General features: G+C 34.5%; 2 protein-coding genes across 15 annotated transcripts in view; both read right to left on the minus strand.

Annotated features, from left to right (window-relative positions):
- The window catches only part of Sap47 (Synapse-associated protein 47kD), a 99,670-nt gene extending 76,741 nt beyond the window's left edge, over positions 1 to 22,929 (minus strand). For 9 of the 14 annotated variants that reach the window (XM_017611382.1, XM_017611381.1, XM_017611380.1 and 6 more), the window contains exon 1: positions 21,241 to 22,910. In XM_017611382.1, the coding sequence (XP_017466871.1) occupies positions 21,241 to 21,467 (227 nt within the window). In that variant the 5' untranslated portion in view covers positions 21,468 to 22,910. Of the gene's footprint in view, positions 1 to 21,240 lie in introns of all 14 variants that reach the window. The other 5 variants (XM_017611377.1, XM_017611376.1, XM_017611375.1 and 2 more) reach the window with 5 other exon arrangements.
- Positions 22,930 to 23,748: 819 nt separating this feature from the next.
- Positions 23,749 to 25,182, minus strand: blp (mitochondrial import inner membrane translocase subunit Tim16). Its single transcript, XM_017611390.1, has 2 exons — positions 24,856 to 25,182; positions 23,749 to 24,792 (listed from the first exon to the last, which is right to left on the minus strand). The coding sequence occupies exons 1-2, from the start codon at positions 25,016 to 25,018 to the stop codon at positions 24,572 to 24,574; spliced, it is 384 nt and encodes a 127-aa protein (XP_017466879.1). The 5' UTR covers positions 25,019 to 25,182; the 3' UTR covers positions 23,749 to 24,571.
- Between the last annotated feature and the right edge of the window lie 567 nt (positions 25,183 to 25,749).

Genomic DNA, 25,749 nt, shown 5'->3' on the forward strand with positions numbered 1-25,749 from the left:
GAAATCGGACTAAAATAACGGCCGCTTCTCATATAACGGTAAATTTCAGAAATGCTTGAAACTTCAATATTTCGAAATTGAAGGACGCTAATTTACTCAAAATTGATACACCCCGGCTTACCATCTAGCGGAAGGTTTCGGAAAGGTGAAAAAACATATATTTAATACTTGCGCCGGGTATTTAATGTTCGGCTCCGCCCGAACTTAGACTTTCTTACTTGTTTTTTGTACATATATCTTTTTTAAGTTTTCATTTAAATACAATTTCGCAATGTAATCTTGTTCTTTGTGCATAACTGAAGATAATGCATTGTCTAAGATACATGTGCCACCATTTTCGAAAAAAAACACGTTCTTGTCGAAAAATGTAACAACTCGTGAAATACGCTCAAATGCAGTTGTGGACTATTTTAATAAAATTAAACTCCAAAAATTGTAATTATTTAATAATTAAATAAGTAAATGAAAAAATTCAATTAAATGTATTAATAAAAAATTATTGGCAATCGCTCGAATCAGGATTCAACAAGTTTGAACTAAAACAACGGAATATACATCATTTGATAGGTATTTTTGTTAACTTTAATCCAGAGACTTTTTTTTTAGTGTAGTGTTGCCATGTATTTTCGTATATACAAAATTTAGCTAAAAAATGCAATACGAATATCAAATGAAATATTTTCGATGAGAGTTGCTACGCTGTTTTTTTTGTTTCGAACTGTTTTGGAAATACAAATTATGACAGTATGAAAAAGGGTCATACTTGCACCTCTCAACAAAGATCACAATAGAATTGATGATGCCATTGTTGCCAAACTTCCTGGAGAGTATACAATCTAGCACAGTCATGACTCAATGAAAGACCAACGGGAAGGAGGACTCCAATTCACAGCCGATTTTCATAATTTCGGACTGACAACCACACAATTAAAGAAGTATAAGTCCGGGCGAAACCGAACCGAATCGATAAGCATACCTTTGCATAATAAGCAGATAACCTTTGCATGATAAGCAGAGGTTTTTTACCCAATTTCAAATCTTTTCGATAATAATGATATAATTGAGCCAAGTTTGGTAGAAATCGATAAAGTGTTTACCCAGATACAACTTTATGGGCATAGGCAAAAAACAAAACCGACTTCAATTCTCATATACAAATTTTATAGTACCGTTAATTTCTTCATGAATAAATGATCGGATCTAAACCAAATTAGTATGGGACCACCCTCGAAATCGGTGGAATTCCTTCGCCTTTTTTCGAAGTCGGTTAAAAAATAATCCTAAGAGCCGGGCATTCAAAATAATTCATTTCCACCTACGTTTTCAATTGGTTAATTTTTAAGACTGTCTACTTTATTCCGATGGGGGATGTACGTGTGTAAGTATATAATGTATATTTGTGTGCGTTTATGCTCATAAATTGTGTAACAATGTCACAGCCGTGAAATGAAGCGTCAACACCGCATAGGCAATGACACTACGAAGAAGATTCCTTTTCCACTATAGCGCCATTTGAATTTTAAAACACCACAACATTTTTGAATTATTCATGAAACAATGGGATGGGCATGCAGTGCCTTTGTTGCGAATAGAACACTACCCGCATTCAAGAATTTCTCTATGCTACTGGCTGTCCCAACCCGACGAAGCAGGTTTACCTCGACTGGAGTCCTTTTGCAATTCATTGCCGTGCCAGTTGACACCTTGACTTTGGTTAGCTATCGAAAACAATCCGTAGTTATTCATTTGCATGCGCATAATTTTTCAAGATGTGGTATGCAGATAACAAATATTTTTATGTTTAATAATTTGACACACTTTCGTAGGGGAAGGAATCTGAATTAATTTAATGAGCAACATGACAGTGTAAGGTAACAGTGTCAATTAGCGTAACTTTGTAATACCCCCAAATGTAGACAAGGTAAACCATGTGTATGTATGTATGCATATGCTCCTACTGCAGGGTCTTTTTAATAAACAAAGCAAAAGAAAAATCACGTGTGGGATTAGTCCGGGTGTGTACAAGGCAATTTGAAGGCGTCATCTTGCCATGAATTTCATTCGCTGGTGTTAAGCTGCTGCTGGATTTTAATCATACCATGCATGAATTGCAGAATTGCTTCCAATGAATTATGTAATCAAGCAACTGCGAAAGATTTCATTTGAATTTTTAGAATTGAGATTTATTTTTTTACAAACTTTTATTTGACTTGTATGTATGTTTGTTATGGGCAAATCTTGCAATCGATTTTTGACCAACTTACCGATGACCTAGCGACTTGAAACTTTACAGTTGGCTCAGAATCCGATGACAGTGCAATACGATTTGGTTCATATTTAGAAAGCTTGTTTTGGAAATATTTGTTTTTACAATTAATTTATTTTTCTTTATACGAAGAAAATTCAAATCATGGACTTTTATGCATTTCTTAATAGAATAAAAAGCGACACTTAGGACTACGCAAACAGCAAGACCACTTGGCGATAGATCGGCCAGGAATTTTGCCTCAAAAACCTGCCGCCAGCCTGTATGCTACGAGATAGTTCATGTGTAGGTCCTACGGATACAGTAGTATAGGGCCAACTTTACTCCGCCAGATTGACTACATGATCCCGGATCTGCACCTGGGGACTAACTTCGAGGCCACTAAAGAATTCCAAGGCATGAGCAGTGCTGGCTCGGTAAATGTCTGTAAAAACGGGACGAAGATGAAGAAAGGCATCGGGAAAGCAGTTGTCTGCGCGGAGCTTGGTTTTAACAAATCCCAAAAGCTGCCGAACTACTACAGCATTTTGCAGGCGGAAGTATTGGCCACAAGGAGGGCAGGGAAGCTAGTGAACAGCAACCTAGCAAATAAAAGGATGAATCTCCACATCGACAGTCAGGCTGCGATAAAGATGTTACTATCGCAGAGAACTTCCTCTAGAAATGTGGTGGAATGCAGGGCAGCTCAGCATTTGCAGCATACTGGTACCGATGTACATCTATATAGGCTTGCCAAAGAAGGCGCTCTGCCAGAAACTAAATATTAGATAGAGGAAGTGACGATAAAAAATAAAGTAGCTTTAAAAAAGGTTTATAAATTGAAAAATATATGAAAACGTCAATTTATTAAGCTCTTTAAACCTATTTTTTGTATGACAAAGGCCATTAATCCTTTCCAATTTTATAGAATTTTCTCTTTCATTTGTTACTCTATTTTGCACTGAATTTTTTAAATAATTTTTTTAAATTAATTACATATGTATATCTTTGAAATTTCGAAAATCCTGACGTCAGAGAGAAAAACTAAAAAACGCAGTTTTACTATTTTTTAAAAAATTTATAGAGATTTGGAAACGATTACACTGTACGGACGCCGATACCCGTAGACTTAATTTTGGGTCCCAGACTAAGGGTTCAGTTAGACTTAATTTACGTAACGTAACCCAATATATTGACCAAAGCAATATATATTTGTTCAGGAATTTTTTTGGTGTGGCTTAACTATAGGCGGCCAAGTGGCCATCAGTTTAAAAAGAAAATACAAAAACAAAATATTTTCGCTTATTATTATTATTATTACTCAGCGTGTCACCTATTACCTTTTCTGTTTCTTTTGAATATCAGCACTTGTATTTGTACACGTAAAATTGCAAAAGTTTAATTTGTTTCTACACCAAAGAGTGGATACAAAATTACCAGTAAAATATATGTATTTACGCGTATCAAATTATGATTGTTTTTATTATACCCGAGCGCACTTTAGCACAAGGGTATTATAACTTTGTTCACATAACGGTTGTTTGTAACAGGCAAAAGAATCGAGAAAGATATAGACAAATGTATACAGAAAAGAATCACAATGAAAAGAGAAATCGATTAAGCCATGTCCGTCTGTGCCAGGGATGTTAATTCTTTCGATTTTTGCGATCCCGGGATTTTCTGGACATCGTTCATCCCGGGATTAGTCCCAGGATTTAGATATTCATTATTTTCCAACAACTTAACATGAAAAAAATTGCATCAATACAGTTTGAGAAGCTGTCCTACATTATAAAAATAATAAATAAATGCGTTTGAAATGTACATTATTATTTAAGTTGAAAAATATTTCATTAGTAACATAACAAAAGACAGTAATTAAATTTGTGCGCACTTAACCATACTTTAGCGTTTACATATCTGATAAAGTAACTAAAGGCATGTCGAAAAAAGCTCGATGCAGAAAAAACTTAAGTCAGCATATCGCACACCGTCTTCAGAAGAGTCACGGCTCAAAATAATACGTTTGTCAGAAAATGCGAAAATCTATTTCTTAGCACATGATAATCATATGGGCAAGGGCTACTTTACCTAAGGTTTTTTTTTACCAAATTATAACAAAAATTTGCTCCAGATTTTGCTGAAAGGTAAATTAAAACTCTGCGTACATTTTTAGCGCATAATCCCAAAAGTGCCAAATTTTGAGTAGTGACTCTTTTGAAGACGGTGTGCGATATGTATTGTGTGCTGAAAGGAATTCATAATACTAATGGCGGAAATAAAATAAACGCCTTATTTCAACAATTTATTTATTTATTTTTTATTTAATATTTAAATTTTTTTTAGAAAAACTGCAAACTTTTTGCTCAGCATTTTTAAAAAAATTTGAGGTACGCAGTTTTATAGCTTATTAAATTAAAGTAGAATAAAATGCAAGTTTCATGCAGTTACAAAATACCGTTGATTTTTGGGAATTTTTAAACGATGCTGGCATTATCTGCCAGTCAACGTCAAAGTCAACGTTTAACAAAAATGGAAAAAGGTCGCAAAAGGTTTGTTACTTTTATAACTTTTTCCTTGTTAATGTTTGATTTGTTTTTCATAAAAATGAAAATATCTTGTGAAAGTGACCTCATTTGGAAAACGGTATACAGATCCATAATCTACGACACAATTTTAAATTTAGGTGTTTCAGCGTTTTTTTTTTTTTGTGACATTTCAAAGCTTGAGATTTTCCCTACAGTACTATGAAAGCGAGATGATTTTTTTTATGGAAACGATTTGTGTATGTAGTTAGCAAGCAGACTATTTTACTTCATGAAATTATAGAAGAAAAAAATATAAAGAATAATAATAACTAAATAAAATAATAATAATAATAAATAATAATATTAATAAATAATAATAATAATAAAAAGAAAAGAAAAAAATGTTCCTTCTATTTTTAAAAGATATTCTTATTAATAAAATCGACAAGACTTTTTACATAAAATCAATAAGAAATAACTGTGGATTAATTCCTTTGTGTGTCTTCCGCCTTGTCTACGGATTTTTCACAGAGGTCATCCTTTAATTTTTAAATGTCATCCTCAGCAAAAAATAAATTGGACTGTTACCTTAAAACGATATGCAGCTCCAATTTATTACACAGCGCGGTTCTGCCTGTGCATCGTTTCCTTGGTCTACGATTGACAATTTTAACAGATTCTGTCCCTTCTTCCAATGGTTAAAGGCGACGTTCGTTAAGAGCACAACCAATTTTTTTTTTTGAAGTTGGTCAAATGATAAAAGGTTTTGTTCACCACTTACAGAAGAGAAGAAACATCACGAAATTGAGCAGAAAATTGGATGCGCTTTTTTGCACTCAAAACTTTAAAATTTTTTCATCCGTTTTTGTAAGTGACAATGCGTATTATAAAACAGAGCTTTTACACAGCAATGCAGCTGTATCGCAGTGGAAAATTTATAGCAATCCAATGAGGCCAGTAGCGCAATGCCACCACAAATATGCGGAAAGAAGGGGAGCAGCCGACTTTCATTGTTGCTGATGGTGCCAAAAATGCAATATGCAAAAGCGACAAAATGGAGTAAGCAAAGCAAAATGCAGATGGCAAAAGGCGTTGCCAAATTTGGTTATTTCATATATTTTTTTTCACTTGCTTCGCAACACATGGCTAGTTGAGTGCCAACAAATCAAAAGAGCTTTTATACATTAAAACGTAACTACAGAGCAATAAAGCAGCTATAGTTCACACAAAAAAAAAACATGTATGTATGTACATATATATGGAACAGAGTGAATATTGGATTCATTTTGCACTTGTATGTATGTATATTTGAGTACGGAAGTATGGTTGCAATTATATGTCAGCGTGCATTCAATAAATGTGGTTTATTTATAGCCGCCATATGGACCGCTGAGGGGAATATGTCATTTTTTAATTGGTTTGCAAGTCGCTTGGGGAAAAATGTGTAGTAAAAAAATACTGCGGGTGGTGCACAGCAAACATATGTATGTACATATGTGCATTCATATTTATCCCATGGAAGCTATCCAACATCACATACTTATGTACATACACTAATTACTTTGCAGCACTGACTGTGTGCTTGTATGCGTGTGGGTGCGTGGACACATTTGCTTTGACTGCATGTTGTGTCATTATTTTGCGCTGACGCCTTATCGCCTGAAAGTATGCTTCGAAATTACATACTTCTATAGACAATTAATTGAAAGCCACATGCATTTATGGTGGCGCCATTGCAGCCATCATTGCTCTGCTCATTTGCTGGTATCAATGCTGACGTTGCACTCGATGAGAATGAGAATAAACAGTAATCAAAATGTATTAAAATTGGAAAATGCTGCTTGCTGCAATGCAATTATGCTGTACTGTTGTGGTATGAGAATTCGATTTTTCATTGCTATTATAAGTTTTGCGTTTTATTTTTGCTATTATTGACATGTTGTTGATTGTTTTATAGATATTGTAATTAATTGCCTTTCTTTTAGTTTACCGAGTCTCTTTAAATTTTGGATTAAAATAATTGAAGTGGGGCGAGAATTGCAAGCACATGTCACTCATTTACTAAGACAACGTCCACCGTTCCACAAAAAGATGTAAGAAAAATGCATGCATATTTTATTCTTACGCAGGAAGTATGCAAGATTTAAACACAAAATTTTTACATAATGTCAATTTTTTGTTTTACGACTGTCTTTTAGTAAGTGAGCGATATTTATGTATGTACATATATCTCATATACTCTTTTTTAAACTATGTATATCGTCGCCTCTTTACCTTTATCTTTATTTTTATTTTTATTTTTATTTTTATTTTTATTTTTATCTTTATCTTTATCTTTATCTTTATCTTTATCTTTATCTTTATCTTTATCTTTATCTTTATCTTTATCTTTATCTTTATATTTATCTTTATCTTTATCTGTATCTTTGTCTACTGCTCTACAATTGTATAGTATCCTATGTGAAGATGCAATCGCTGCTCAGACCAACGGATTTTTTTTATTCTTTTCTTTAAAATATCCTTTTTCGAAGGATAAGATATTTTAGAAGGAGTTTTCATGTCAATTTAGGTCATAAGTTATGTATAGGATGCGCAAGCAAACAGGACGGATTTCATTGAATTTAGTTTAAAGCGTGGATTGCAAAACAGCGCTCCAATTTAGAAGACATCAAAGCATATTTAAACAAAAATAAAAAGACATTAGTCAAGAAATTTACTATCTTAATCAAATTTTTACAATCAGTTTTTAAAATTACCACCTGCGCAGCAAGGTACAGTTGTGCGCTCTACATAAAATCGCAATTTACTTTAACGACAGTTGTATGTTTTTGTTGATGTTGGCTTTATGCGCTTTTTATTTTTATTTTCATATTTATTTGCCGCATTTAAACAATGCCACTAATTCGCCATTAACTTGAGTTGAAAAATAAGGACAGCAGTAGATATTGGCGACTACTTCAAAAAAGTAGCTGAGGAGAAAGAGAAAACGAACAAGTAAAAGGAAGTGAACGGAATGGCATATACATATAAAGTAGGAGAAAAAGGGGGTGACTAAAGGGGGAAGGGAGAAGCTAAAGCCACAAAAGTGGAACAGAACAATGCACTACATTTGTGCTGCATGCCTTACAGAGTCCTTGACGGGGCAAAACAAATGGCATTCACACTTTTGTCGACAACGAAAAAAAAACACAAAAAAAAATAAAATAAAAGTATGAAAATAAAGCAAAAAACAAGGAGAGGATAATTTCGGTTAGGCTTGCGATGTGTAGCAGAACGAAATTTTAATATGCATGTGTGCGTGAATGTGTGAGCCGGAAAAGAAGGTCGCATGTAAAAAGTGCAAGTCGTTAAGAACGCNGGGGGGGGGGGGGGGGGGGGGGGGGGGGGGGGGGGGGGGGGGGGGGGGGGGGGGGGGGGGGGGGGGGGGGGGGGGGGGGGGGGGGGGGGGGGGGGGGGGGGGGGGGGGGGGGGGGGGGGGGGGGGGGGGGGGGGGGGGGGGGGGGGGGGGGGGGGGGGGGGGGGGGGGGGGGGGGGGGGGGGGGGGGGGGAAGGGTGTGATATGGCGTGGTAATAATGACCCGCTGAAAAGTGCTATTTTCGCAATAAAGAGTTCAATGAAAATACTTTTATTTTCGCTGCGCTTGCTTGTTTTTGCCAAAGGAACGTACTGGGTCATTCAATTTCGCGCACCCTACAAACTGGGTAGAATGTTGCGAAGGAACTTAAATTTTATGGCAAAAAAAAAAATACAATTCAATGAAGTTAAAAGCGCTTATTTTATATAACATTGACATACAAATATATATGTATTTCCCAAATTTGATGGCAACTCAAAGATATGGCAAGCAAAACTACAAAACTACGCTGTGGTGGGTAGAATAAGCGAGCTGGCGCATTTGTCAGCATCCATATGTTTTGCAACATATTTTTGGGTGAAAAAGTTTTAAAGTTTTTTAGGTATACTTTTTCTTATGGCTTAAAAAAAATAAAAAATAAAAATATAAGAAACTTATTTTCACAATTTTTTTTTTTTAAGATACAACAAGCTAAATTACGAGTCTGCATAGAATAAGCGAGCTGGCACATTTGTCAGCATACATATGTTTTGCAACATACTTTTAGGCGAAAAAGTTTTAACGTTTTTTAGGTATATTTTTTCTTTTGGCTTAAAAAAAATAAAAATAAAAATATAAGAAACTTATTTTAATAAAAAAAAATATATTTAAAGATACAACAAGCAAAATTACGGGAGTGCATGGAATAATCGAGCTGGCATACTTATCTGTCAGCATCCATATGCTTTGCAACAAATGTTTAAGCGCAAATATTAAAAAAAAATTTTTAGGTATATTTTTTCTTGACCTAAAACCAATTTAAATAAAAACAAAATCCATAAAAGTTTTTATTAGCAAAATTTTTTTCCTAGGAATTCAGCAAGCGCCCAAAAAATAACTTCTGAATTTCTTTTCTGCATAATTCACATGTCAGTGCCGTGACATTTTTGCCTGCCTTTCACCATATAAATTATTGACCACTGCAACTTTGACAGGAATTTACAAAATTTGCAAATAAATACAAATAAAACAAAAGGCATTTAAAACGTGGCTACGAAGTGAAAAAATAAAGAAAAACGAAGCGAAGAAGAAAATTTACGAATTAAATCACATGTGCTAGTTGTGCAGAAATGAGTCAAGCGCATAGCAGCAAAGAGAGCACTACCGCGAGATAGGCAGCGAGAGAGAGAGAGAGAGAGGGCGTAAGATAGAGAGAAAGAAAAAGCAAGAGAGAGAGAGCAAGAAAAAATCATTTTGTAGCGCCTAAAAGTATATTGCACGATTTCCAGTGTCATACTCGTGCATATCGATCGAAAAACCCAACACAAAGAGGAGCAAAGAAAATAATGAAAGCGAGAAAATTTGTATTAAGAGAGCCAGAGCAAGTAAACGAGCGAGAGAGCTTAGCATAATGTGCTGAAGCTTGAGATGGATAAAGGGTCATAGCGACCACACAATGGGGAGGGAAGAAAGGAAAATAAATGAAAAAGAATGGTGGCATAGGAGCTTAGAGGAGTTAAGCTATTGAAGTGTTAGCGTGGGTAATGAAAATTTGTTTCGTGCGTGAGAGCGCAACTCATATAATCAGATAGCATTAAAGGACAGTGATAAGTAAGGCGGAAGAAATTGCAACTACATACATACAATGACAGTTGTAAGTCGGGAGGTTTCAATATAATTTCAATGCGATAAAAAAGCGCCTGAAATACCAATGCAGTGTCTGTCGCTATGCAACAGCGAAGACGCTTTTGTATACCCTCACGCCTCCCCTTAAACGTAGACACGACATCAAGTGGCAACGTCTCGACTGAGTAGATGCTTCACTTTTGAGGTTTCTACTTAAAGCACAAGTGGAAGTAGAATGAGGGCAACAGTGGTAAAGGAAGGGTATAATTAAAACAGAGACAGTGGCAGAAGCAGTGTATGCAAGTAAGCAGACAGTGGCACAGGAAGTAGAGGCCCGTTAGCAGTGGAGGAAATAGCTGCGAGCATGGCGTAGGCAACGAGCTTGTTGACCAGCAAGAGAGCTAACCATAGCCACTCCACAGACAAAGTAGTCAGTCATTTGAGGGCGACGAGTACCACGCTGTTTCAATACCAAAACGTTTATACCGCTGAAAAGTAGGCAACTATAGCTAGCATGTATTTTCTCAAATATATGAGTAAAGAGAGGTAGAAAGGAAGAAAGAGAGTAAGGGAGGGTTACATGTAAGGGTATAAAGAAAGTAAGTCGAAAAAGTAGAAAGAATACAATGCTTTAGAGACAAAATCACGCAGTCGGCTGACGAAAAAGGACGACCAACAAAAGCTATGACTCAACAGCATATATGTATGTATGTACATTAGGGTGGGTCAAATTGTACGTACGAAACTTTTTCGACGAAACGCATGGGGTCTTCGGTTTCTCTACATAATTCTAAGAGAAAATGTAGAAGAAACTATAAGTCGAAAAGAGTTTTAAGCCTGCGCATTTTTAAAAGAAAAATTAACTTTTTTCAAAATGTTATTTTTTCGTTATATGCCAGTTTCACAGAGTGTTCACCTTTTGTTACAACTGACATATATTTAAGTTTATAAAATTTTTAATGGATTTACCATATTTACCATCCAAAAATACACCCCGTGTGAAAATTATAAGCGCACCACATATTGACCAGTTTTTACAATTTTATCTTTTTTGTTATTAAACTTTTGTTATTTTTTTTTTTAAATATACTTTACTCTTTAACAAAAATCGTATATATGTTAAAAAAATGGCAAACTTTCGTAGAAATTTTAAGCTATTTAGAAAGATTTTGAGTGTATAGTTTCGGGGTCCATTCAATTTTATTAAAATAAAGTGCAAGTAGCTGAGACTTACCGTCGATTTTTGACATCTTTTTGTTGAAACAAATAAATAAAAAAATCATATTTGTATGGAAGACACAGAAAAAATCTAGATTTTCTTGTTAAAATACAAAAACCGTTACTTTTTACTGTTTGTTAATATTTTAAGTTTAAAATACACAAAACAGATGTATTCACTTTTTAAAAAAGGAAATAATATACGATTTATTAGAATGAAAATTGACCCAGCCTAATGTACATATGTGTACATTACGGTGCATCACTAAAAAAAACTTGCGGGTTTTCCACCGTAATTATAAAATCGATTATATTTTAAGCAGAACCCGTAATAGTTACATCTTTTAATAAAAAAATCGCCCTTTAACAAATATTTCCTATCTTTTTCTTAATTACCCCTTAAATAACCGTTATTTCTCACTTTTATTTTATAAATATAACATAACATTTATTTTGGATTTTTATTTAAATAATCTGCAAGTAACAGTTATTTTCGATTTTTAAATTATATGTATTAGATAACAGAACGTTATTTTTTAAATCATACTTATAAAAGTCATTTGTATAAGTCGTAGTAAACTTTTGTTTGTATGCGAAAAATGTTAATAATTGTTAATTGAGAGATACGCTATAAAAATCAAAAATAATTGTTATTTTGGATTTATAATATAAAAATCAAAAATAATTGTTATTTTGGATTTATAATATAAAAATCAAAAATAATTGTTATTTTGGATTTATAATATAAAAATCAAAAATAATTGTTATTTTGGATTTATAATATAAAAATCAAAAATAATTGTTATTTTGGATTTATAATATAAAAATCAAAAATAATTGTTATTTTGGATTTATAATATAAAAATCAAAAATAATTGTTATTTTGGATTTATAATATAAAAATCAAAAATAATTGTTATTTTGGATTTATAATATAAAAATCAAAAATAATTGTTATTTTGGATTTATAATATAAAAATCAAAAATAATTGTTATTTTGGATTTATAATATAAAAATCAAAAATAATTGTTATTTTGGATTTATAATATAAAAATCAAAAATAATTGTTATTTTGGATTTATAATATAAAAATCAAAAATAATTGTTATTTTGGATTTATAATATAAAAATCAAAAATAATTGTTATTTTGGATTTATAATATAAAAATCAAAAATAATTGTTATTTTGGATTTATAATATAAAAATCAAAAATAATTGTTATTTTGGATTTATAATATAAAAATCAAAAATAATTGTTATTTTGGATTTATAATATAAAAATCAAAAATAATTGTTATTTTGGATTTATAATATAAAAATCAAAAATAATTGTTATATTTTTTAATTTTGCATAAAAATTGCAAATAAAAATTTATTTTCAAATTTGAGTTTCGGTGGAAAAAGGAAATCGATTGGTGTGTATTACTTAGTAGTAGAACATTTCCTTCATAGTGAATTTTTCCATGACAGTTTTCATTAATAACTCTTATGTTCGCTCCCTGATTTTAAGAATAACGGCCAAAATATTTCAGTTAGATTTGAAAATACCTCAAAAATTGATTAACAATATTTTCAGACCTTTAAAGTTTCAACTCTTCTTTTAACTGTGGTGAATTTTTTGAGAAAATATTTTTGGAAACTAATTTTATTCATAAAAAACTCGATGTAGGTATTTTCAAATCAGTTCAGCAGGCATAAATCTTTGATGATATTTTTCTGAAATATTTTTATAATATCTACACTTTATATTTCCAAAGGAAAACACTACCGATTTTTTTATTTTTTATTTTTTGTATGGAAAGTAATGCACTCTAATGTAAATACAGGCATATTACGCCACGCGTTTGAGCATGAATATGAATAGTATGCGTGCGTGCATCTTTGTATAAGTGAACGAGTAAAGTGTTTCGAAATTCTCATAGCAAGATTAAGGGAAGAAGTCAATACATATGTACAAGTTAAGTGGATAAGGGGTGGAGGATGAAGTACGCAAACAGTAATAGAGGCAGGGTGGGGAGCATAATTAAAATGCTTTATCGGCAAGCAGTTGCGCGTTTGATACGAACATCAAGAGGCAATAAAGTCGGCTAAGCAAATTGCATTGGTTGAGGGATGGCACCAAAATTAGAGGATATTCAGTTTGCCAAAAATAACAAAATCGAAGTGAAGGAATTACTTTGGCAAACAGCGCGCAAATGATAATATCCCGCTTGCAAGTATTTAGCGAACGGTTGTACATAATTTGCGGAAATACAAGGTAACAGCGTCGAAATTTATTGCCTAAGCATTAGCCTCCGATCAGATTACATCATTCAAATTTGGGTGGAAGTGATGAGTAAAGTAAGTAGTTGTAGTATTTATGGGTTTGACAACACTTAAATACTAAATTGATTTGATACACAATTGAACAGTAAATGTTGCTAAGAATTAAATATTAATTACAGCCAATAAAGTGCTATCTTTAGCTTGCCGTCGCTGCCTTTTTGGCTGTTGATTATTAAGTGATTTTGGGTGACTAAGCTTACTACACAGCGAAGCACTTAAGTCAATAAGTATAGATATGTACATACATACATATATACATAAGTACATGCATATTAGGAAATTGAATAAGGTGTTGGCAGTGTCAATTAACATAAAATTATGTACCCACGCAGGAATGGCATTAGTGCAAATAAATTCAGATGTACATAAATTTAAGTAAAACATTTGTAAATAAATCAAGGCAGGACAATTTGAGTTCGTACAAATTTGAAGTACGATTTGTAGTCATTAGAACGTTTGTTCGTAATGACTATCCGGGGAATTTTAATGACTTCTGCGTCAATGTATATGTACTTGTAACATCTTGCAAAGCCTACGCTTTTAACTGTGTGAGTTTTGATTAACGCTTAGTATTGAAACTAGATTTTAAGACTCATGCTTGTGGATGTGCACATTTAGGCGTTGCAACACTATTTACACACATATGAAGCGGCAAACACCTAAATAAAATATTAAGATTGGAGACCGTAACGAGTGCCTGTTTCAAGTATTTATAATAGAAAAAAAAAAATATATATATATATTAGAAACAAGAAAAACCGATAAACATATTCCACTTTGGATTTTAACTGAGCTCGCACTATGATATTATTATTCCTCGCCGTTGATATAATATGAAAACGTAAACAAAAAATTTTCCATCACATCTCAGCCCCAGTTAAAAAAATAGAGATAGTCATGTCTTAAGCGGCGTTTTTGACCTCGAAAGAAATATAGTAGGTATGTACAGTGACGAACAAAAGTATTGGCACAGTGAATTTTGCGCCATATATGCTAAGTTTTTTATTCTAATTTATTTTCGATAATTTTTTATAAAAATATAGTTAATTTTACACCAGAAAACGTAATAATAAAATTGCTAAACTTTGTGCAAAACTCAGGAAAATTCTTTAAATTTGCACACTAATTTTCAACTTTTTATTCAGATTTTTCAAAAAAAATTCAAAGTACGCAGTTTTATAGCCTATTCAAATTTAGTATAACAAAGTGCAAGTTTAAAGTTGCTAGAAAATCGCGTTGATTTTTGGCAATTTTTTTAGTGGAAGGTGTTGCTCATTTTCTCCATACAAAAAATAATTGTCGAATTACTTTGTATGGAAGAACTTGCGTGAAAAAAAATTACCAAAAATCAATGCGATTTTCTAGCGACCTCAAACTTACACTTTGTTATACTAAATTTGAATGGGCTATAAAACTGCATACTTAGAATTTTTCTAAAAAATCGGAATAAAAAGTTGCAAATTAATGTGCAAATTTAATGAATTTTCCTGAGTTTTGCACAAAGTTTAGAGATTTTATTATTATGTTTACTGGTGTAGAATGAACAATATTTTTATAAAAAATTATCGAAAATAAATTAGAATAAAGAACTTTGCATATATTGCGAAAAATTCACTGTGCCAATACTTCTGTTCGGCACTGTATATATTGCCGAAAAAAAATTTTGATATTTTTCGCAATGTATGGGATTTCAATCGTTTTCCGTTAATTCTTTATGAAAATATACAGGGACCCGGACTTTTATAATAAAAGTCATTAATAAAAGGTTATTTTTGGACTTTTATTTTATTTGAAATAAAATGATCGGTCAACCCGGACTTTTATTATTTTAGTCCAGCAATACAAGTTAAACTTACCCAAATATATTTTAGGGCCGAAATAAAAGTCCTTTTCTAATAATAAACAAGCAGTTCTCAAAATATAAGTATGTATGTTTGAAGGGCAGATAAATGCTAAACGTTACTTGAGAAAACGGTCCTTACGTAGTCCTGTTACATTTCTGTTCAGGAAAAATATGTTTCATTTTATGAAAGGTGAAGTTCTATTTATTGGAGTAGAAAATGAATTATGTATTAGAAACGATGTTGTCGATGTTTTTGGAACAACGACAATATCGGTTCAAAATTTGATGTTTGCCATCGATGCTTACAATTGTCTAACATCGCAAAATTTTCGATATGTATATCGATGTAAATTTTTACGATGCTTTATACGTCGACTTTATTGTGACTCTCAGACCATTAAAAAAGGACCAATCCGCCTAACAGATTTTGGCCGAGTTCAACAAAGCACGCCAGTCGTTTCTCTTCTGTGTCAACTGACGCCAGAAAATTACTAAATTTTTCATAGAATTTAAATAGGATTTAAGAAAGTGTAGAACATCGGAAACCATCGATATATACATAAAATGTGCATCGTTTGCAACGATATGTATATACCACATTTTGAAATTGAGTCATAATAAAAAATTGAGGAAGAAAATACCAGCAAGAAAATAAAGAAAAATACCAGCAATTCATGAAATAAATTTGTATAAGAAAACTTTTGAAGATTTTCCCCACTTGCATTATGTGTTGCGGCAAGAAGGACAGACATTTTTCGTATATACAAGAATGCAAATTAATACGTTTGATTACATTTTGTCAAAAATTGAGCCATTCCTTGAATAACGAATTGCAAACAATTAAATAAAATGTAAACAACTCACCACAGCAAGCGATTCATCTTTCAAAACAGTACCGCACAGTTTCACGCTAACCGCCTGCACAACGTCTTCATCTTCGTTGTTGTTGTTGTTGTTGTTGTTGTTGTAGCGGCTACTAAACACCGCTCGGGTCGGCTCATCCATCAACGTTGTCGTCTGTTTCAGCTAAGGGGAGGCCCAGGTAGTGCGCGACTTCAACGGGATCTGTCCATAGCGACAGAGGCGTTAGCTGGGTGGGGTTCTGGGGGCATACGAAGAAGTGCCGTGAGTCATATGGCGACTCTCCGAATGCCGGGCAGGCAAAGTTCTGCCCCGTTTAAGTCAGGTGGTTGTGTGCCAAGAATAGCATTCACAGGTCGTGAGTCTATATAACTCGGGACCGACTCCTTGTGAATGCCGTTCAGGGCCTGTCTGTATGCAGTTGGGTGCAGCGGTTGCCTCGCCTTGCAGAGCATTGTGTTGTGCTCCTTGATGGGGAGCATCTGGGCGTCATCGTGTAAGTGGTGTTGGGGCGACATCAGAAGGCATCCGGTCGCTGTCCGAAGTGCCGTGTTCTGGCAGATCTGTACCTTCATACACTGCGTCCTGCTAGACCCCGGCGACTAAACGGGCGCTGCATAATTTAGAACTGGCCGGCCAATTGCCTTGCATGTTGCCAGCAACGTTTCTTTGTCTTTGCCCCAGGTGCTGCCGGCTAGCGACTTGAGGACATTGTTGCGGCTCTGTACTCTGACTGACAAACCGAGCAGATTGTCGAAGGGACAGTGTGTGGGTATGGTAGTGTTCGTATGTGTGTCTATTGTTGTGTCATGTTGGGGTGTGGGTGTGTTGGTGTTGTGCTGCTCGGGCGAGTGGCGGTTTGCCGTGGATGCTGTCCGATTCGCACAGCATGGGGCCACGAACGACGTGGTCCATTGCCGGTGCGTATGTAGGCCCGCGCAGTTGCGGAGATGACTTCACCCGTCACAGATGTTGCACCTGACCGAGGTGCAGTTTGCATGCAATCGTCTTTAGCATACGCAGCAGGTGTATATTTCTGGCCCTGGGTTTGACTCTATGCCAGCCCTGAGCAAAAGGATACGGAGCAGATGAAGCCCCATTGTCGAACAACGTTTAATGGATTTCGCCGACCTAAACATGGTTAGATAGCCGAAATAACAGCCCTTGGTCGGGTAAACCCCGAGTCATTCCGAGTCAATGTCTTCTTCATCTTCGTCTTCGCCTTCGCTTGCACTGTTATTACTTTCATATGTTTACTACTGTACTCTTTTTCGTCTTTGACCTCGTCTTCATCTTCGGCTTCGCTTCCACTCTGTCTGCAAACTTAATCAAGGCCAGAGGCTGAAACGAGATGTTGCCCGCCAAACGAAGCTCGAAGGCGAAATAGCGTAGAGCCTCCAATTCTTCACGGATTTTAGATTTTCCTCTTTTTTTAATAAACTAGACTGAATTCCTAAAAGATCGCTCAAACTCCATTTTTGAATTTTTATTTGTTTATAATTTATTTATTTTTTTTTGCAAAGTGCAGAGAAAGAGCCAATCGATTTTCCTTTTATTTTTAATGAATGTTCCCCAAACCAAAAAAATTGCACAAGAAAAATTTTAAATGTTATAATCTTTTTTTTTTTTTTGCTGACGGTGCTTCACCTCTTCCACCATCGTAAATTTTGCTGTAAATGGCAGCAAAAAAACATTAAAAATCAATGCGATTTCTGGACCATTTAAACAGTGCACTTTTTCATACTAAAATTTAATTGCATACCCAAAACTTTCCTCAAAAATTTTGTTTTGGTGACACTTTTTTATAACATTTAAAATTTTAATATTGCATTTTTTCGTTTTTAGGAAATCCTATAAATGTTTTAACTAGTTTCTAATTATAACATTGATTAACAGGAACCTAAGGATCGATTTTCTTCAGAATTGCTAATTTCTCTGCGCTTTGCATTAAAACAATTAATATAAACAGATAAAAATTTAAAAATCGAGGTCGAGCGATCTCTTAGGAATTGAGTTAAGTTTATGTATTTTAAAAGAAGAAAATCCAAATCGGTTAAAAATTGGAGGCTCTACGCTATTATGAACCCTACGTTTTGGTTTCAGGCCACTGTGCGACGGTATTTCAGTTTAAGTAACTCATACGCAGTGGTACACTATTTTCTTTGTTTAGAAACTGAACTGTACAAGCAAGTAAAAAAATGAAGTACAAATTATTTTTGATGAAACTGTTTTCTAAAAGATTTGAAAAATGACAATTCTCGGTTAGGTTCTTGCCTCGGTGTTGTAGACCCGACTGTCGCGGAAACGCTGTTGTTGTAAAAAAATTAAAATTTAAAGGAAAAGCTTTTAGGAACCTGCCGAAGTGACAGTCCTTAGCCGTTCCCACGACAGTCGGGTCTACGTAACCGGAACGACCCAGATTTGTATATGGCCAAGGAATGTCGCTCTAGCAACAATCCCCAAAAACTCTTTGGGCAATTTGTGCACGGTGCAGATTAGAGCGATACGATACGCGATATGATAGGCGATGCGATAAGCAATACGATATAAAAGTGACATCGACATGCTGAAAACTGTGCATACTTGCACTGCGGTGACATACAGTATCGGTCATATCTATAGCACGTCATTTCAAAGTGATATTGTGTGCCACTTATGCTTATTTATTTATTTTTAAGAATTTTCTATTAAAATACAGTTCTTTCTCTAACAAACCCCATATAAACCCAAGTGTAACAATTTGTAGAAAACTTAAAAAAATTGCAACAAATTTTCACCTAAGTTTCAAACTTTTTTCTCGGAAGTGTTAGAATTTTTTTGAGTACACAGTCACTGCAATTTTAGTCTGATAATGTGCAAATTTCAAGTGGCTACAAATTACCGTTAATTTTTTAGAATTTTTTTTTGTCGCATTGGCTTTCATATAAGGAATAAACTCAATTTATTTGTATATGGAAGAAAACCGCAACACCTTTGGCGAAAAAAATTCAAAAAAATCAACGGTAACTTTCAGTCACTTGAAACTTGCACATTATCAGACTAAAATTGGTTGGGCTATACAACTGTGTATTCAGAAAAATTCAAACGCTTCCGAGAAATAAGTTTGAAATTTTGGTGAAAATTTGTTGCACTTTTTTGAAGTTTTCTACAACTTGTTAAACTTGGGTTTATTTGGGGTTTGTTAGAGAAAGAACTGTTTTTTAATTGAAAATTCTCAAAAATAAATAAATAAACATAAGTTACACACAATCTCACTTTGAAATGGCGTGCTATAGATATGACCGACACTGTATGTACATATATCGCTTGCGTATCGGCCGAGGTACACAGTTTCCTCTCACTCCGCATATAATTCCTTCAAGCATCTGATCATCATTCCACATACGCTCTGTACTACTTCAGAATACCATAAACAAAAATATTTATTTTGAATAAGTTACAAATCGGAAATGCTGTATGTAACAAATAATAGTTTATGGCAATAAATGATTTCACATGGCTGCATATCTACAAATGTATTTATACATAAGTTAAATAAAACCCGGGCTTTCGTGTAAAAATAAAAATATAGGTATCAAAATTGAAGTACAAAATTAGCAAGGTCATTTCATCACGCTATGCTCGCATACAAAAGGCTAATCAAGTAACCGTGAGAACCATGAATGTGGAATCTTATTTTGCAAGGCATAAAAACGCACATAAAAATATAAACACACATGGCAAACATAAAATGCTAAATACTAAAGTGCTAAAATAAAATGAATGCTATAAAATTCGACATAAACAACGCTCTTAACAAAGCCAATTGTACGGTACATACATACATACATAGGTATGTGCGCCTGGAGCTAGAGAGGAGGCGGAAAGTCAAGGGTTAGCTCAGTTGCACGAAAGGGAACTGTTGGCTGCAACTCGATTTTGCATGCAATCATCGTGGCACCATATTTGCATAATTGCTTTTCGCTACACACTTACATGAATACACACAACCACGCTGACATTCACGTATGTTTGTATATGAATGTATATATATGTATTTGCATGAAAATGTATGGTTGCACGCTTGCTTCTCTTGTAGGGAAAACACTTCAAAATGCCAGCATGCTGCATGCAAAGTGTGAAAGCAACACCAAAGGGATGAAAGGTATAACGAAAGTGAAAAGTGAAAAAAATGAGGAGAAAGGTTAGGGGAATAAAAAAAAACAGGTCTAGGTGAGGCCGCGCACTCAGCTCGCTGGTTTAAAAGGAGAAACTGCTAAAAGTGACAAATGTGCTTCGCAGTTGAAATATTTCGACTTTTGTAAGGGTAAGACAGTGAAAATGTTATCCATTTTGTATACAAGAAACCTTCAGCCCGCACCACAAGTTCATTGAGAAATGTTTGCAGCTTATTACTTTCGTTTACGATTATGACGTTTAATTTTTAATTTTTTATTTTTTTATTTTTTATTAATTCAAAGCAGATCAACGGAAATATATGGGTTTAAATGAGTTCTACGCTCTTTTCGATTGTCTGTTACGTTTTGATAACAGCTTAAATGTTGGCGAGCGTGATATAGAGGTCATATGCTCTCACCGCTTGGTATTAATTTATACGAATGCTTTGCAGATTTTTGGTGCAGCGATTGCTATACCCATCCTTTTAACAATTGGGACAGACACGAGGTGTGTTTTTTGTGAAAATTAAAATGATATGCGTCAATATTGGACAATATTGTTGGTTAAATACCTCGTAGATTAATACTATTATTTATGTGCAAAAAAATATATATATGTGTATGTATATACTATGTAATACATATCTACATACATACATATGCACTTAAGTAGATAAATGATAAATATGTGCCTGATGCTCAAGGTCATAAGTATGTACATATGATATGATATGATATGATAGATAGTTAATTGCTCGTAGCAACTGTTACATTCAAAATCATTACTTAGCCCCATTGACTGATTCATCAATGTTCCACAAACGCAACTACATACAATATACAAATAATGAGCATAGGACATCTATACAGTAGATACTCACCTTTTAGCACCCTCTTCACCTTCCATAAGCTGCTCCCCACTAACGCCAGCCGCATTCGCAGTTTGGTCTGCGCCTGCAGCTGGTGCTGTTGCTGCTGTAACGGCAGCAGCGGATGCTTCCGGAGCGGCAGCAGCATCCTGGGTGGGTGCAGGCACATCTTCGTCGGCTTGACCGCCTTTAACGGCGCCTACCAACGAAGTGAATTGATTTGTAAGACCAGAGAACATACTTGACCACTAGCTTTTTGTTTGCTTCTTTTACAAATTCCGTTTATTGCAAAATATTTTCGCAAAGTTGCACTTACTGGCACACCAAACGATGAGTTTATGTATTGGTGGGAGTATGTGGCTCTAAGTAAGAAATTTTGTTGTTTCTAATACAGACTCTTTGACGAGGGTCTGATTATAAAGTTAAGGTAGTATCTAGTGCGTGGAAGAGCAACGAAAACGAATGGTGGTTCGCATGCAGATGTGATTTTGTTCTTAGTTTTCTTAGTTCGTTTGTGGGTGGTCGATTTGACACGCGCGTCACGAAATTTTTGGAATGCAAAAAGTAGGTACCCTGAATGAGAAATCAGGGGTTGTTTGTTCGCGTGTAGCACAAGTTCTCACGAATCTCTCGCGTTTTACGAACACTTTTGAGTTGAGCACTACAAATTTTTTGCACCTGAGTCGCTGTGGCTGTTGACTACTTTGCAGATTTTACTTTTTCAACGTTTTTCCAATTTTTTTTTTTTTACTTTTTTCAAATGTGAACTTTTCAATGTTAAAACGTTTATGGCCGACTTTAATTTGCGTTTACTAGTGCACGATAGTTACGAGATTTTCGCTTTTATTACCTTTCGACAGAAAATTTTGCGAGGTGTAAGTGGCAATTTTTTCACTTTGTTTTATTGAAGAGCCAATTACAAATCGATAAATTTGGAAGTATTAATTTCAATCTGGGCTTTCTGAAACGAAATAGATATGGCAAATATTATGTAAAAGCCGTTTTAAAAACGCTTTCCTTTTTTTACTTTAATGTTGTTTCAACTGAAACTTAATATTTCTTAAAAGATTTTCACACTTTAATCGATATTTCGCGCAATACGTTCAAAAACGCGTACTATAGTATATAGGATTTCTGAACTGTAGTTGCTGGTATCTCTTTGGCCACTGCTTTACAATGCTGCTTTCTGACACAATATGGAACTCTGACTTTAGAGACTATTCAATTTTTGCTTCCAACTTCGACGAAGGTCCTCTGAAAACTGTCGCTGCAAAGGAATTATATTTGCTCCAAAGCAATAGTTCGCTGCAACCGAGGGTTGTTGCCACGGACACTAAATGGCTCTTGTGGCAGAAAAATCTTCTCACATTGGAATTTCTGCGCAGCTATTCATGCAGACCGACGACAAATGGAAACTTTGGTCTTGTTTATGACGCCCACTGTGGGTGGTTTATGTACAAGGGATTCTTGTACGTGTACTTTGTGCTGGAATTTCTTTCAAGCTTTGACGTTTGCACATGTGCAATAACTTTAAGCTGTGTTTCAAACGCACTATACCTATTAAGAACTTGTTTAAAAACAAAAACAGTTCTGAATTTTTAATTGTTAATAGAAATGCTATATTTACACAATTGGAATGCTAATTTTTGCTCCAACTTATTTTGTTGTGTTTATTTTTTCTTTCTAATCAGAATCAACAGGGTTGCATGCGCAGATAAAGTTTTTTCATCAAAGCATAATCGATACATTTCATTACTTGAACATATCAAAAATGTTTTTAGTTACATAATTATTACATATATCTATGATAAAACCATGGCATATGTTTATAGAAGTAAACCATTCATTTTTCAGTGTACTTACCTTTTCGTTAAAATTTCGTTTCATGCGTTTTCATTTCAATATCTGCGTTAACATTTTATCGATAACAGGTATCGTAAAGTTTCTTCATTACCCAGGGTCTTCACGTTGCGTCTAGTGGTAGCAGGCATGACTGCTTTGGAATGATGTTAATGAGCCCATAGTCTAATAGATGCACGGACTGAATATATTTTAAAAATTAGTTTATTGGTGTTATCCACGGTGTTCTCATGACACGCTATTACCGGAACCACACAGATTTATTTCTTCCGAGTCTAGTGGCACTCCAAACATTTTTCTGGTGTTCTTAGCTTTTAAAATTTTCAGCGTGTATTTGTGTAAATTTGACGTTACCACCAAAACAACTCCAAGTTTAAATTGTTCGCCCCATGTTTATTCCGGCAAGGAATTTGATTTTTTATATTTATGTCAATGTCCTTCGGACACAGTAACGAGTACGATTATTTTGCTTATTATATACCGATGGCTGAGTGGAAGAACGCCCCATATCGGCCTCCGGTGTTCAGAATTTGGTTGAAGAATGTCCAATCTCAGCAAAGCGGCAGTTGATGGGATGAATTTGAACAAATTCTGAGATAGGGCGTTCTTCAACAAAATTCTAAGTGGCTTTTCTAGTAGCAAGACAAATAATATTTAGCGTAATTTTATAACTATTCGTCTTCTTTATTCGCTCAACAATTAGTTGCGTGTGGCAAAGTAGCTTAGGTCAGAGACTGACTTTAATATAATGCACCATTCCGTTGTTTAAACAGGGAATATTTTGATGAGACAATAAGTAAATTGCCTTGCTAGAATGTCTTTTACGATTATTAACTTCGATGGCTCGGCTTCAGTGCGTAATTGGTGGCTATCACACAATCCATTGGAGTCAGAATTTCTGGCAAATCTACGAAAAGGTGATCACAGAATTCGAATCGCCCGAACGTATGTATTCAAAGTATCTGTGGTAGCCCTGATTATACTCAAGCTATCTCGACTTAAACTACTATGGCACACGACCACTGGGTTATATCTTAACAGTATAGTACATACCCGTAGTCTTTGAGTTTTTGCACAAACTAAATGTATTCATGAAGCAAAACAAGCAATTTAATATTTTTTTTTTTATCTATAAAGGAACTTTGTATGGGTGAAAGTTGAAGATGTAATTATGAGTGGGATTACTTTTCTTCAGCTTTCGGACATAATCTTTGACATATTTACAATATTCAATTGTTTCAATTTGTACACAAAAACAAAGCGGTAAACGCCACATATTCATCTATTGTCATTATTTGTCCTTCCTCTGTGATGGCTTTTGTGTTTGCTTTGTTTACATTTTGCATTGTTTTTGCATCGCTATTTCAAACCCTTATTTTTTCGACTTACGTTAAATTATTCTAGAAAAATAAACCTATTTATAGACACCTAAGAATTATGCACCACATCTTGAAAGCGTCATCATCCTTCACGCCATTGCAACTCATCGCGTTACATTTTGTTTTGATCGCGCTGCATCCATTTGGTGTTTCAGCTCCTGGTCAATGCGTTCCTTAGCGCGAAACACTTTGGATTGCAGATAAAATGAGCCACCATTCGATTTTTCGTTTACAGAAAAGAGATGTTCATAGTTTTTCACAATCCTCTCTAGATCATTTAAATCATCCAAATTTAATATTTGTTTCGCCTCTTCCAGTGTCATGCCTGCAATTCGTTTTAATTTCTCATTATTTACGTAGTAAGTATGTAAGAGATTTTAAAATATACCAGTTCTAGCATTAGCTTCAGCTCGCTTCTCGCCTTGCTGTCCGCCACCTCCACGTCGCGCCGCCTCCTGTGAAGCAGCAATCTCTTGCTTAAGCGCTTTCGCAAAAGCGCGACCGATAGCTTGTCCGCCAAGTACAATTATCTGTGCCAAATACTTAGCCATAATTTAGTCGCTGTGTAGCCCAAAGCAGCTAATAAGTTGCCTACGTTTTTTTTAGTTTCCGTCCAAAAAGAAATATTGTGAAATATATCGGCGGAGCCTGCTGGCTATTCTATTAAATTGCCTGTTTATTATTTGACATTACACAATCGTTTCTAACCTCAAAAATGCGGTTGGTTGTCAGATGTTTTTTGGTACTGCCATTGCCAGTGTGGCTGCGTCGGTTGGTAGCTACAGGGTGTGTCAAAGTTTAGATAATGGGTATCGTTCGGGGTTTTTACTTTCGATGTGCTATTTTTGGCACTTATTTTTAAATAAAATTCTTCCGTTTTGTATGTTAAGTTGCACTGTCATTTATTATTGATACATACGTACACATTTCATTCTAAATTTAATCGCAAATAATTTATAAAAACAAAACAAATTCTTACGCTACAAATTGTTTTACCAAATTTTTTAATTCGTATAATTTTTACATAATTAAATGTTTTATTCTTTATATACAAAATTTAACACATTTAACTGCATAAATATTTAATAAAAATAAGAAAGATATTTAATACAAATTACAAAGATATTGAAAATCTGCGGCGCCAGTGGGTTTTCTGGCTTTTATAGTTCACAGAAATTTAAAGATTATATAAAAGCAATAAAAAGGCAAGAACAAAAAGGAGAATAAAGCAGTAGCTCAGCGATATTCTTTTATATTATTTTGGTATGAAAATGAAGAACAC

The sequence above is a fragment of the Rhagoletis zephyria genome, unplaced genomic scaffold (genome assembly GCF_001687245.7).
Source record: "Rhagoletis zephyria isolate East Lansing unplaced genomic scaffold, Rhagoletis_zephyria_1.1 Rzeph_scaffold_00398, whole genome shotgun sequence".
Classification (NCBI taxonomy): domain Eukaryota; kingdom Metazoa; phylum Arthropoda; class Insecta; order Diptera; family Tephritidae; genus Rhagoletis; species Rhagoletis zephyria.

Coding starts and splice junctions, on each gene's coding strand:
- blp (XM_017611390.1), bottom strand. CDS start 25,018: ATGGCTAAGTATTTGGCACAGATAATTGTACTTGGCGGACAAGCTATC. Junction 24,793..24,855: donor TGAAGCTAATGCTAGAACTG/GTATATTTTAAA, acceptor AACGAATTGCAG/GCATGACACTGGAAGAGGCG.